General features: G+C 49.6%; 1 protein-coding gene across 3 annotated transcripts in view; it reads left to right on the plus strand.

The window, feature by feature from the left end:
• Window positions 1–14,023, plus strand: part of MYO5B (myosin VB) — a 342,993-nt gene that overhangs the window by 135,276 nt on the left and 193,694 nt on the right. For all 3 annotated transcript variants that reach the window (XM_082699234.1, XM_082699233.1, XM_082699232.1), the window contains exon 2: window positions 10,700–10,810. In XM_082699234.1, the coding sequence (XP_082555360.1) occupies window positions 10,700–10,810 (111 nt within the window). The remainder of the gene's footprint in view (window positions 1–10,699; window positions 10,811–14,023) is intronic.

The raw sequence follows: 14,023 nt of genomic DNA on the forward strand, positions 1-14,023 counted from the left end.
ACAGTGCACAAGCCTTCCATTTTCTCCACATCCTTGCCAACACTTGTTGTTTTTTCCCTAGTCATTCTGAGAAGTTTAAGGTGACCTCTCATTGTGGTTTTGATGTGCATTTCCCTAATGATTAGTGATGTTGAGCATCTTTTCATGTGTTTGTTGGCTATCTGCAGGTGTAAGTACCAATCTTTTGATTCTGCAGTTAGATCATCTCCCTCTTCATGTTTAAAACACATGTACAGTTTTCCGTTGGGCATGGAATAAAATGAACAACCCGTAAGGAGGCTCCCAAGAACCTCCTGCTTGTCTCCTACTGAGTCCATCCCCACTGTGGACTGCCTGGCTTTCAGCTCTCCAGTGAGCATTCCTCCTGCCTGCCCCAGACTTGTCTACAGCTAGACAAGTAGGCAGGATGCGTTATTGCTGATGGCCACCCCATGATTCCTCTCTGCCCCAGGATGGAAATCAGGGGCATGGCTTTGAGGTTCCCTCTCAGCTAACCTCTCAGCCCAGAGCCCTCCTCTCTCCCCTCTGTGCCTAGCCAACCCCTTGTTCTTGTAGGTTTCACCTGGGATCGTGTTTTTCGGTGAAGCCTTTCCCAATGGCCTGGATTAGGTGAGGTCCCCTGTTGTGTGCTAAGGGTGTCTGTGCTGCTAAAGAAATTACGACCATTGAAGCAGGATTGATTGCATGATGTGGTTGGGGATCCTTGAAGATAAGGGCGTGTGTCCCCCTCCCCCCCGCCCACCTTCTGTGTCCCAGCACCTTGCCTAGTGTTCAGTAAATACTCATGGATGAATGAATGAACTAGAGGCCATTTTCCTGCTAACAGGACTTTTAGCTTACGGAGCTTAAAGTTATTTTAGCTAACATGCAGCAGTTGAATATTTGTTGAACAGTCTCAAGGCGTGTTTGTATACTGGGAGGAAGGGGAGGCCGGCATGCTTTGTCCTATGAAATGAAGACTGAGAGCTGGCTTCAGTCCCAAAGGCAATGTGTCAGGAATTTAGTTCTAAGATGATCTCTTACATGCAAAGCAAGAACAGCTCAATGTACTCATATGTTGGGGGCCTTTCCCCAAATTTTCTCCAGAAAAGAGTGGTTGTTCCTGGACATTTTCTCAGTAGATCAGCAACTTCTGTTAGCAGGAGAGAACTTAGCTCGAAATGACTTCAGTGCTGGCTTTAGTTGTTTACAGAGGTCATAGAGTGGAGCAGGTTTTAAATTAAGAGGGAAGCAAACAAACTTATTCCTGACTTGGTCTAGGGCTGTGACTTTCTAATAACTGTGATGGTGATTATAAATTAAGACTCTTTCTCTGGGGCGAGTACTGTGCTAGTCTTGTGCTAGCGATCAAGAGTATATATTTATACAACAAAAGAGGAAAGCAGCTCTCCAGCGATGATGTCACATAGGGAATTGAAAAGGAGTGTTTCAGAGAGCTTAGGTGGAAACGAAGATGTACTCAGACCGTCTCAAATGACTTACATGTGTGGGGTGACTGGATTGCTTAATTCACGTAGTTGGTTCTCTGTACAGGGAGAGTTCCTGTTCCAGGAGCCGTAGTCATGTTCCTGGGAGTAGGATTTTAACAAAGCTTCAGCTGCTTGGCAAGGTCTAGGCATGTATTTAACTGGGTGAAAGGTACTAGCTTTGAGCAAACCTTTCTTAGCCTCTTCAGCAACAGGTTAAGTGGGTGTGATGTTGCAGCCTTACAACCCCAACTGGCCAGCCACACCCAGGACTTTGCGATCTTTCCAAAACTTCAACAAGAACACATTACTTTATATAATCATTTCTTTTCTTTTCAAGATTTTATGTATTTATTTGATAGAGACAGTGAGAGAGGGAACATAAGCAGGGAGAGTCCAGACGGAGAAGCTGGCTTCCGCTGAGCAGGGAGCCTGATGCGGGCTCTTGATCCTAGGATCCTGAGGGATCATGACCCAAGCCGAAGGCAGATGCGTAACAACTGAGCCACCCAGATGCGTAACAACTGAGCCACCCAGGTGCCCCTTTATAACCATTTCTAAGCTTCCGGTGTAACTGCAGTTCCTGTCGAACGCACTGCTGGATGAAATAGCTCATCAGAGTTCCCGAATGCCAGGCACTCGCCCTCTTGGTGTCAGTTTGTCACTTGAGGACGTACAGACTTATCTATGAATATCTGTAGGGCAGGAGGCAGGTGAAGTTTGCCTTCACCAGTCACACGGCGACTTGGTTCTTCATTAGCTTCAAACACAGATGGTGCATGTAGAAGACGGAATTGTGACTGATAACGTAATCAGGTCTTCGAGTCGAGTCTTTGGTCAAACGGCTGGATTTAGATGAGGTACTACAAGCATGTCAGAAAGCAGATGTCAAAAATGGGATTGTGATGGCCCGAGCCAGGTATAGATACATCTCCTGTTTTGACATTTGACTTTTATTTCATTTAAATAACAGGAAATATTAGATTTTATGGTCCCTTTGCTACTCCAGAATGAAGCTCACTTCTTCGCCTTTTTTTCCTCCCATCGTCCTTTACTCCACGGATGCCAAGTGGCTTTTTTCCTATCCCAATCTCTATGCATGAAGTTGAAATTTCTTCCTGGTGTCCGGATTAGCTTGGTTCTCTCAGTGAGGAAAGAGCATGGAACAAGTTCAGCAGACATCTGGGTTGGGGCTCAGGAATTACCTGACGGCCCAGCATATACATGGATTTTAAGTTACTTGTCAGCCCTGGACACACAGAATGTAAGTTACGGAGAGCTTCCCAGTGAAGAGCATTTGGGGGAATGGGAAGGTTATTACGGGTCTGGGAAGCCTTTCACAGTACAAACAAACAGGGAAACCAGGAAGCAGGACTTGTTGCTGGAGGAGGAGTTAAATTCAGGACAGCAATCAGAGGGGTCAGTGTGTGTTCCCGTGATGCGTTGTGTGCCCATGCTTCTGTTGGGATTCCTCGGTTGTGTCTGTGCTCCCCCAGAGAGGGGTGTCTCCACGTCTCCTTCATGCCCTGGGCCCCATTTCCTGCTGCACTTGACGGTGACTGCTGAGCCCTTACTGTGTCGGGTGGCACTTACTGTGTTGGGTCCTCCTTCTCCACATTTTCACCAACCCTTTTATTTGATGTCCTTTTGGTTATAGCCATGCCGACAGGTGTCAGGTCATCTCTTTGTTGTCTGCATTTGCATTTCCCTGATGAGTGATGTTGAGCATCTTTTCAGCTGTCTGTTGGCCACCTGGATGTCTTCTTGGAAAACTACTCAGGCCCTCTGTCCATTTTTAAATCATCTTTTAAGTGTTCTATAAGTTCTTCATATATTTTGGATGTTAACCCCTCAGCTTAACTTCCTTGCTTTCCAGCCCAGGACAAAGGAAGAGAAGGTGACCAGCAGCATACTGGTGGGGATAGCCTTTATTTAGCTACTCCACCCCCCCACCACACCCCCACTCCCAGTTCGGGAGACTGATCATCAGCACAGGGTTTTAGGATCCAGCTTGTGTCTGGGCCCATGAATGTGAGCTTCAGGCTTCACATGTGGAGAGAATAGTGGGTACTCCTGCTTAGATGAGCAAAAATATCTAGTCTTTGTCCTCCAGACCGCATTATGCAAAAGAACGAAACGTGACCTCCTTCCTACTGTAAGGGCAGTTAGCTAAGATGTCCCCGTGGTTTCTACAACTTGGCTGTGCTTGCCAAGTACCACGCACTGGGAATGACTACTCTGGTGGTGCTGGGAAGAAACTGCCGGCTGAGTTTGGAAGTGTTTTTCTTCCCATCCATAAAAGTATTGCTTCAGAATGGACCTTTACACCAAACAGAGGACATCTTTGCAGTGTTTGTGTTTTCTGAGTCCCATTTAAAGAACTGAGCTGTGAATGCCGCGGTGTGTTTGACAAGGGGTGCACATGTTTCCGGCCTGGAGAGGTCCCTAGTCTCCTGGCTCTAGTCCTCCGCTTACCGTCTTGGCACGTTATGCTTGGGCTGCAGTCAGGGCTAGGGAAAGCTGCTTGCTGTCCTAGGCTGGTGTGATCCTTTCTGCTTCAGGTGACATCTGTGTCCCACGTCTTCCCTCCCTGCCTTTTAACAATTGTTTCCCTTTGGTACTCACAGCCTGTCCACTTACTTCACTGCTGGTCACCGACTGTTTGTTGATGCTGCTCTCTCTGACTGATCATGGTCTGGTTTGGATGGGGAAATTCAGTGGCTTCTGTCTTGCCTGTAGGGTAGAAGCTAACCAACGTGATACTGGATCTCGAGTTCTAGCACATAATTCATGTCCTGAGAGATCTATTTGCCTGCTTTGTCAGTTGTAGCAAAAGGGGCTCCTCTTGCACCCTGGAACCAGAGCCCTGATTTTTTAGTTACGGAGAGGAGATCTCAGTGCCCACCGAACCGCAGCATCATGGTAATGCCAAGGGTACGTCTGTGAACAAGGTGGACTGTGGGCCTTCTGTTCGCGCCCTACCTTGGGGAGGAATGGACGGGCCATTTATGGAGTGTGCCACCAAGTCAGGCTGCAGGCTCCCCTCTCGTCCATTCCCAGGGGACAATGCCTGGACAGTGCTTTAGGTCAAGACGATGGTGCAACCCAGTCTTCAGTCGGCCTGATTCTTACAGTACCTAGTGGCTTTGTTTGGCCTGTCATTTTAAGTGGCAATTGACCCTTTTATCCATGTGTGCTTAGGAGACCCTTTACCTGTGTAAAATACACAGTCAGCGAGTCCTGGGCTGCTGAAATGAAGTTCATGTTTCTCCATGAAGGGGAGACAGCGAGGACTTGAGGTCACAGATCCTTGGTCTGGTCATGGCTCTGACCCTTACTGTGAACTTGGGCAAATTGTTCCGTGCCCTTCTACCCTCAGTGTTCTTCTCTGTGATGGATTAGTGAAAACCCTGTTCATCTTGAGTTTTAAACTAAGATGAAATGATTAAAGTATTTGAAGTTACTTATTTTAGTCTAAGGTGTGGAGGTGACACTCTCAATTATTCAAGGAATTGAATGTTTCCAGTGTCCCTGTTCTCCTTTGTCTAGAGTCCATTTTGATTCTGAGGCTTCTTCTTGAAACAGGGATTTTTTTTTCTTTTTTCTTTTTTTAAGTCTTGCACATTGATCTGAAGCTTAAAAAGAAAAAAAAAAACAGTCTTGGGGCCCCACTCAGATTTCATCTTAATTACTCAAGTGTGGGACATGGGCATTGGTTTTGTTTTTGTTTTTGTTTTCCTTTTTTAAGATCTGCAGATAATTCTTAAATGCCAGCCAGCGTTAACAATCCCTTCTCTCAGCGTTTTGAAGTGAAAGTAGGCTAGATCCAAATATTGATTTTTGGGCAAGGCATGGCTATCTGTGAACAACGATTTGCAGGACATTGAAAGGATCCCAGTAACCTGCAAAATCCTTAGGCTTTTGATTTTTCCATTTGCTGATTCTCTGCAAGATCTCATCGGATCCTGCCTCCGAGGTTACACCGTGCCCGCAGTCGTCACCGTTGTCTGATGCTTACGGTGCTCTGATGATGTGGGATTGCATGGCATTCTGGGGGGGCTACCTGGTGAGACACATCTGACTTTTACTCATGTTGTAGAGCTGAAGAAACAGAGGCTCAGAACTTTACTCATCAGCTTACCCAGGTTAGTAAGTGGTGGTGGGAATTCTGACCCAGGCTGCCTGACTCTAGAGCCTACGGGCTCAGCCACACACTCTGCTGCATGGTGGTGAGTGCAAATAGGCAAATGTTGCCCCCTTCTTGATACAACATTGACGTTTTAGTGCAGGGGCTTTCTGGAGGTTATGCTTTTAGCTCAGGATCAAGGCTATTCAGGCTGGAATTTCATGCCAAGCCATAGGCAGTAAAAGTCTATGGTGCCTGCCAGTCAGTTACCAGGTGAAACAACAAGCTTGTTGTCTTCCAGATGAGCTTGCACTTGGGTACAGCTACAGAACTGCCTGGTCCAGGCCCTGGGGATTGATGTGATAGGTGTGCCGCATTACGTGGCATGGGGAAGCTAAAGCCTCCCCAGGTGGTTCTAACCTGCAGCCAGGGTTGAGTGTTCCCGCCCTGGGCAGCCACACCCTCCAGCGGAGAACTGCCTTTGCAGGCTCTTGCAGACAGGGAGGAGAGGCCTCTGGAGGTTGGGGGCTCGAGAGTAGTTCTTGATACTGATGCGTCTCTGTTCACAAAGACCTGCCTTCTCCGGGTACTACACAGGGCTCTTTCCAAATGACAAATCACAAGTTCTTTGATAACCAAGTCAGACTTGGATCTCCTTAGATAGGATGGAGTTAAGCGCTGTTAAGGGGGGTGTGGGTGACAAGGTGAGTGGCTCTGTGATTGGGTTATATAGGTCAGGCTTGTCTTTCCTATAATCTCCCTCCAAGGAAAGCTGGTGTAGAGGTCGGATTTGTTAGAAGATACTCCTTGAAGGAGAGGCAAATGGAACCTTGGTTCTAGAGAGTTTCTATCTGGCCTGTAGAACTGATAGCTTTCTGTTAAAAAGAATATACTTCACTGTTTCCTCAGATATTAGGAGAACTTATGCTAGTGGAGTATACAGTGCTGTTTGCATCCTCTGCAAACCAAAACAATTTTTGTTGAATTGAGGTGAAAGTCACATAACATAAAATTAGCTACTTAAAGTCAACTGCTCGGTGGCATTTAATGCATTCACAGTGCTGTGCAACCACCATCTCTGTCTAGTTACAGATCATTTTCACAATCCAAAGGAAACCTCCCTCCAAATCCTGCGAGTCTCCCCAGCTCTGATCTGCCTGCCTGCCTCCAGTCTTTGCTGGCTACTGTGGGGCTCCCCTCTCCCTGCTTAGCCTGTTTCCTTGGCTGTTTACTCTGCATCGATCATGTCCTGCCTTGTTTGGGATTACAGAGGCAATGGATCTTCCTTGGGTGGGTAGCTCTGGGGAGGGAAGGGAAGGTGGGCTGCTGGCTAAGTCAGCATGTAAAGCAAAATTTGATCATGGTTAAAATTGCCCTTGGCAGTCCTGTCCATTGCTCATCAACTGTGCGTGCATGACATTGGGTAAACAGCTCTGCACGGTAATTTGTAGACAATTTAAGCTGAGAATCCATGAAATAAGATAAAGATGGGGAAGCAGAATGCTGCGGGGAGGCCTATCTGCAGATGTCCCCCATCCCATATCATCACAATGCAGGATTCACTTAGTGCTGCTCTAAGTGTGAACTGCTCTGATCTCAGCACATGTCCACCTGTGTCTTTATGGTGGGGTTGGAGAAAACAGGACAGCGTCTAGCACGGTGGGCCCATAGTAGGTGCTGAAATGTCTCCTTGATTGGAATCTCGAACTTGCTTGACCAGGTGTGGAATACACCGTGTCCTTTAGAACATGATGGGAGCCTTTGGCCATCTGTGTCCTCAGTTGGCATCAATTGTTGCTGCCTTCCCTTTTCTTGACTTGCCTGCCCCTGCTGAATCGCTGTTACTGTCCGTAGGAATTGGTCCCATCACTCCTTAGAGTGTATTTTTATGTGAATTGCCCACCTAACTGACATAAAGTCAGGAGATTAGTCTCCATGTTTTACCTGATTACATGGTACATATCATAGTGTTTTTTACCTGGAAACCTGATGCCTCATAAATGCATTGTTTATGGATTCCTGTCTCAGAAAACATTTATTGAGCATCTGTATGCCAGGGAGACTGAGCAATAGTGTATCTGAAAGACCTGATGATAGTGGGGTGACATGGATGTGAAAGAAATGCCTGCTGGGGCGCCTGGGTGGCTCAGTGGGTTAAAGCCTCTGCCTTTGGCTCAGGTCACGATCTCAGGGTCCTGGGATCGAGCCCCGCATCGGGCTCTCTGCTCAGCAGGGAGCCTGCTTTCCTCTCTCTCTGCCTGCCTCTCTGCCTACTTGTGATCTCTGTCAAATAAAATCTTAAAAAAAAAAAGAGAAATGCATGCAAAACCGTGAAGTTAATCATAGAAGGGGTTCCTGCCACTCAGAGTTAGTAAGGGCTAACTCGGGAGGGCACAGGGAAGGTCAGGGTTCAGTGAGGACAGGAGCCTGGGACTCCGACTCTGCCCACATGGACAAGTGAGGGAAGGGTGTTCTGAGCTGCTGAAATAGCGTGTACAAAGGGAAAGGCAACAAAGCTTCACTGTAATGGGCAGATAGTAAACCTTTCAGGCTTTCGGTGCCACGGGGTGTCACAACGACACAACCATCATCCGAGAGCAGGGCAGCTGTAGACTGTATGTGAGCGGAGTGTGAGCTTGTATTCCAATAACTTCACGGACACCAAAGTTTGACTTTCCTGTAATTGACATGTTGTCGTCTGGATATCATTCTTTCTCCCCCATAGCCATTTAAACACTTGAAGATCATACTTACGTCCTGGGTTGCACAAAAGCAAGGGGCACACTAGACTTGGCTCAGGGCTCTGGTTTGCTGAGCCGTGCACAGAGAGAAGAATGAGCACGTACTGAAGCAGCAGAAGAGCAAGTACTTGGGGAAGCCCTGATGCGGTGGGTGCAGGTGGAGGCAGGGGCTCTCTGCTCCTAACACGCTCGCAGGTAATGGTGAGCCTCGGCTCCTCAGTTGGAGCAGCAAAGAACTGCTCTGATGCTGTGCTTAGTTCTGTGGGAAAATAGAGACTGTTTCCTGCCAGTAACTGTTTTCAGTCTATTGAGAGATAAGAGACTGATTTAAGCAGATAGACGGACTCTCACGGAATAAGAAGTAAGCAGCTAGTGCCGGGCAGTGAGGTTTTCCGGTGCTGGGGCAGTTAACAGGTCAGTGAGTGGGACGTGGACTACAGGGGTCGGCCCAGAGGAGTCCCCGGGTGAGCCAGGACTGGGCCCAGGGGCTTCCAGGATGTCCAGCATCGTGACGATGACCGCATACCATCCTTCTCTTCACTCTGTTCCTCTTGGGACTTCCCTTACTCTTTTTGTCCCTTTTCCCTGGAGCCATTCCAACCCCATTTACACAGCGTGGAGACTTTGCGTACAATTTCTTGGGTAGGCTGGGCTCCCTCGGCCTGGATGGGAGATCCCAGGAGTGAGCTCGGAGGGATGACAACTGCCGTGTCGCTGAGGAAAAGTCCCTCACCTGAGGCATGGGGACAAGATCTGAAAAGTCCTTGCAGCTAATGGAAGGTCGGTTTACAGGACAGTGGAGGAGGGGCACCGAGGGGAGAAGCCACGTTGACAGTTCCGGTTGGCAGAGGCTCAGAGCTTTCTCCGGAGGTGGCTCGGAGCGTTTAATGTCTACGCCGAAGTGCTGAGGCGCTGTGAAGCTGTCGAGAATCTTCTGGGAAGAAATGATCATTACAGCAGCTCAGAGGGAGGGAGGTGATCCTGTGAACTTGGTTTTTCAGAATGCAAAAAACGACGTTGGCGGCGTATCCTGGGCTGGGATATCAGGGGTGCCAGGGGCACAAATTGGGGTGGAAATGAGCGTTGTGAGTCTGTTGCCTCACAACTTACTCCTCTTGCTGGTGAATTCGAGGCCGGTGCAGTAAGGGCCAGGGGCTTGCTTTTTAAAAGGGCAGTGACCATCTGGAGGAGAGCGTTGTGAAAAGGCAAGACCACAATAAAGCCCGCTGGCTGCTTGGGCGCAGGCTGAGGATGGGCTGCCAGCTCTGGACTTGGAGCGGCAGGTCGGTTCTATGAACCCAGACTCGTGTCCCGGCTGGCCTTCTGGTCGTAAGAGCTGTTAGTCTCAGGTTTGCTGAGGATGTTCTGTGGCCGTGAAACCAGGTGTGAGCGCGCGTGTGCCCACAGAGCCAGGTTCTAAGGCAAACAGGCCCCGTGCCCATCACACACCTATAAAATGCAGAAGTGTGTCGGACAGATGGAAGGCACGCTGCCGAGAGCGCTCAGAGCCCCGGCCCGCCGGCCCCATGCTGCTGGTCCGTGCCCCTGAGCTGCGGGTTCCCAGCTGTACATTACACTCGCCGTGGGAGCTCTTCTGTCCCCTCAGATTCTGAGTCGGGCTGAGGTGCAACTCAGTCTCTGTGTTGTCACGTTCTCAGGTGAGGACAGTATGCAGTCCTGGCCGACAGCCCCCAGCTAGAGCGGGAGGCCTTACTTCCCCAGGGCTGTGTTCTTCCTTGCTAGCGGTTGGCCGGCTTCCTGACCATGCAAATCCCATAGCAGCTGGGAGAGCTTGAGCAGGATTTGGGTGCGTGTTTGGGCTTAAAGAATGCACAAGTCAATTGAGGTTGCTGGTAATTCAGGAATATGTAAATACACTTTCAATTTGCTTACACTTTCTTTCGCTTCTGCAGGAAAATGGCTTTGTCCCTGAATGCAGCATGTCAGAGCAGAGGTTCCCAAGATTTGAGGATGGTCTCTTCTGTCTCAGCTTTGGCATGTGTGGTTTTGTTCCTCATCCTAGCTCACTAGATGTTCCCTCCAACACTGCTCTTCTGTCCCACCCTTGAGACGATGGTACGCAGCTCTGGTGGACGTCACCAGACGCAGACTTGGCGATCTTGTTGGCAGAATTATAATTCCATTGATCTGTGGCATTCTCTTAGGATCTGGAAAGTGCCCTCTGTCCCCAGTCCTCTGAGTTACTCACTTGTCAGGGTGTTAGATCACCTTGTGTTTTGAAATGAGAAGGGAGGAAGATGTGTCAAGACGGCTTTATAAATTCTCCAGAGGGCCCCTCAGAGATAGCAATACCCGTGTAGACATGTGAAAGCTTTATTTCTGACTTTCTCATTTTAATCTTCCAGTACACAAGGGTCTGGATCCCTGACCCTGATGAAGTGTGGCGCTCAGCTGAATTAACCAAGGACTACAAAGAGGGAGAGAAGAGCCTCCAGCTCAGACTGGAAGATGGGACGGTAAGTGCGGGCCGTGCGGGGGCACATGGGGGTCTGCCAGCCCGGGCAGGGTGGTCTGCTGCGGGCTGGAGTTTCCCCCCGCAGAGGAGAGCTGCTTGAGCCCCTGGCATCTTTTTGTTCCTGCTGTCGATCACGTATGTGAAAGTGGTAAAGCATAAGAAATCCACGCCCACTGGTGTTGGCCACCGAGAGATCTCTCGGGACCACAGCAAGGATCTTCTTGGAAGGGAAGGGAGGGTTCCCTTCGTGGGGCTGAGGCATCAGTGGGAGGAGAGGCAGGAGGTGCCAGGGGAGACAGTGCATGGGAGAGTGGTTGGAGCCCTGGCTCTGGACCTAGCCTGTGTGGGGATTGGGACCCTCAGCCATTGCTAGCTCTGTGCCCTTGGGCAAGTTAGTGTCCTTCTGTACCAGTTACTTCATCTGTTCCGCTTGAGTGATGGTTTGTCTGGGGGTCTTTTGAGGAAAAAAAGGAGTTGCTATGTGACATGTGCTTAGAACAGTGCCCAGCATGTGAGCCCTCCCTGTGCGTGGGCTGCTGTAGCGAGATGGCTTTATAGCTGCCCTTCAAGTGGCTTTAGTCAAAGGGAAGACAAAGTAGTCAACCATGAACTCTTCCTCTGGCACCATCGGATTTTTTTTTTCCCCACGAGCTTTTGTGACTAGCCTTCCCTGTGAAGTGTGCATTTCACAAATATTTGAATGCTCGCACTGTGTGGGGTCTTGGGGGTGTACATGGCCCCGCCATTGTGGGGGGCACAGAGGGACAGCAGAGTGCGGTGACCCATTGCATGAGGCACAGGTGGGTGGATAGGGAATAGGGCAGAAAAGACAGGCTGAGGAGGGGAAGGTGCTGAGGGAGTTGCAGGGGTCGTGGAAGGGAGCTGGCCATTGAGGACTCAGGGTGGCGGAATGCGTGTGCTGAGTGTCCCAGGCAGGGGTGGATGTGTGTGACAAAGCTCTGAGGCTACACGGTGTTCCTTTTGCATGTTGAAGGAAAGGAGGCCTGTGCCCCGAGGCACCTTCTGAAGAAGGGGTCAGAGAGGTGGCCTGAGGACACAGGCACACGTCATGTGGGCAGGCCTTACGGTGGGGGGTGACTGCGAGAGAAACAGGCGTTGCCCAAAACTCGGGAGGGCAGTTGACACATGGTGTTACATGAGTTTCAGGCACACAGCACAGAGATTCGACAAGGTTAGGCCTTGTGCTATGTGGGTATTGGGCTCCGTGAAATAAGTCCTCCTGAGAAAGATGAATGCCACGGGAAATGACTTTTTTTTTTCCTTTCTCGATTCCATATTGAGAAACAGGTTTTGAGGGAAGTGGCAGGAGGAAAGCAAGCATTGGCCTCAGGGTGGGTTATGTTGGAGGGGCTGCCGTGGGGCAGGAGTTGGGTGGAGGGAAGGCCGGGGAGCTCCCGGCCTCCCCCCGAGATTGCAGTAGCCCTCAAAGTTGGGACCACACCAGTTAGCCTTTGATCATTGACTGTCTTGTTGTTCCTCCTTCCTTCAAGCATCTTGATCTTGTCTTTCTCATTAGCAATGACCTACTTGAGAAATGGACCTTGTCTTAGTCTTTGCTCACATAGTATATACCGTGGTTGGCGATTAACTCATGGGTTGGCAGCAAGATGGGACAGTTCCGCTTACTAACCTCTGTCTACATCCCCTCAAGCCCATCACTTGGTAAAGCTGGGACACTGAGCTACACGTTCACACCAAGGTGTGCACGCCTCACCTTCCCCTTCTCGGCAGGTGGACATGGCTCGCCTCCTCTTGGTTTTGAGGCGAGAATCTAAATTCCTGACAGATGGAATCATGTTTACTCTGTGGAATAACTTCCCACCCCACGCCCCAAACAAAATAAAATTAGTTCACCCACTTGAGTGGTGTAACTTCTCTTCCAACATATCTCATTTTAGATGATCTTTTAAGTGGGTGGGTATTTTTAAAGGTTTGTACAGAGGTAGTGAGGAATGACCTGCCGCGCTGCTAAAACAGCAGATGCTTGCCTCCCCAGCTGAGAATCTGCCCAGTGTGACTAATCCTGGCAGCTGCCCCGGACCCCCCACCACCACCCCACCTGCTATGTGGCCAGTCAGCGTGTGATCAGAAGGGATGCCGGGGGTGCACATTAGCAGCCCTGGAGAAATAATGGCCTCTGAACCTCCAGCTCTGTCCAGGTCACTTGCAGAGTGTGGTTTGGCCACTGTTGGACCAAGTGGTCACTGGGAGCGACGAAGCTGAGCGAGCAGTGGCCCAGAGGCAGGAGGGCAGAAGTTGGAGGACTGGCCTCTGTGAGCTTGAAGAGCCTCTGCTCTGTAGCTGAGAGTGTCCTCGTGTGTCAGGCTGGCCGGAATCCAGCTGCAGGGCTCCACATCCTTCCACCACCTCAGTCCAAGAGTGCGGGTTTCCCTGTGGTGGCGAAGGACGAAGATAAGTTCATTCTTTTCTGGAACAACAGTGTCCTCTCCCCTCCCCCCCCCAAGCTTCTACTTTATGCTTGCTTGTGTGTTCAGCTCAAGGTGGTCCGGCTTCTTAGTGTTCCTCTGAGATGTTTCTTCTTCATCGTCGCTTATCATTTTAGTTGTGGTCAAATACACAAAACGTCAAACTGGCCACGTTAGCTATTTTTAAATGCACAGTTCAGTGACGTAAAGTACTTCGACTTTGTTGTACCTCCATCCTCGTCCAGAACTCTTGATCTTGCAAAACGGAAACTCTGTCTCCATTCAGTGCTAACTCCCCACTCCTCCCTGCAGGTACTGCTAACACTGTCGGGGTCTGAGTTTGATGGCTCTGCGTTCTACCGTATTTGTCCTGTGCCTGGCTTGTTTTCCTGAGCACAATGTAAGATACTTTCTATTTAAGCCAATGGGAAACTTCTTGGAAAAGGAGAGTGTCCTTTCTGTCTCCCCGCGGCTGGGATGGGTGCCGAGTAGCCAGGTGTGCCCACCCTTACCGCTGTGCTGCTTCTAAACGGGGTCGGGCATCTCTGTGCCAGTTGGCAGACTGTGGTGATGCGAAGTTCCCTCCTTGTTTGCTTGCAGCAGAGCTGAACCTGGCAGCCCTTGGATCTTGCCTCCACCTCCCTTGTAACTCCTGCCCTCTAGTGGCCGGGGAAATTCACCATTTCCATGGTTTTGCATTTAAATTTTTTTTTTTTTTTTTTTTTAATTTAAATTCTAGTGAGCATTGCAATCTTGGTTTCAGGAGT

Source organism: Mustela nivalis (genome assembly GCF_964662115.1).
Source record: "Mustela nivalis genome assembly, chromosome: 14".
NCBI lineage: Eukaryota > Metazoa > Chordata > Mammalia > Carnivora > Mustelidae > Mustela > Mustela nivalis.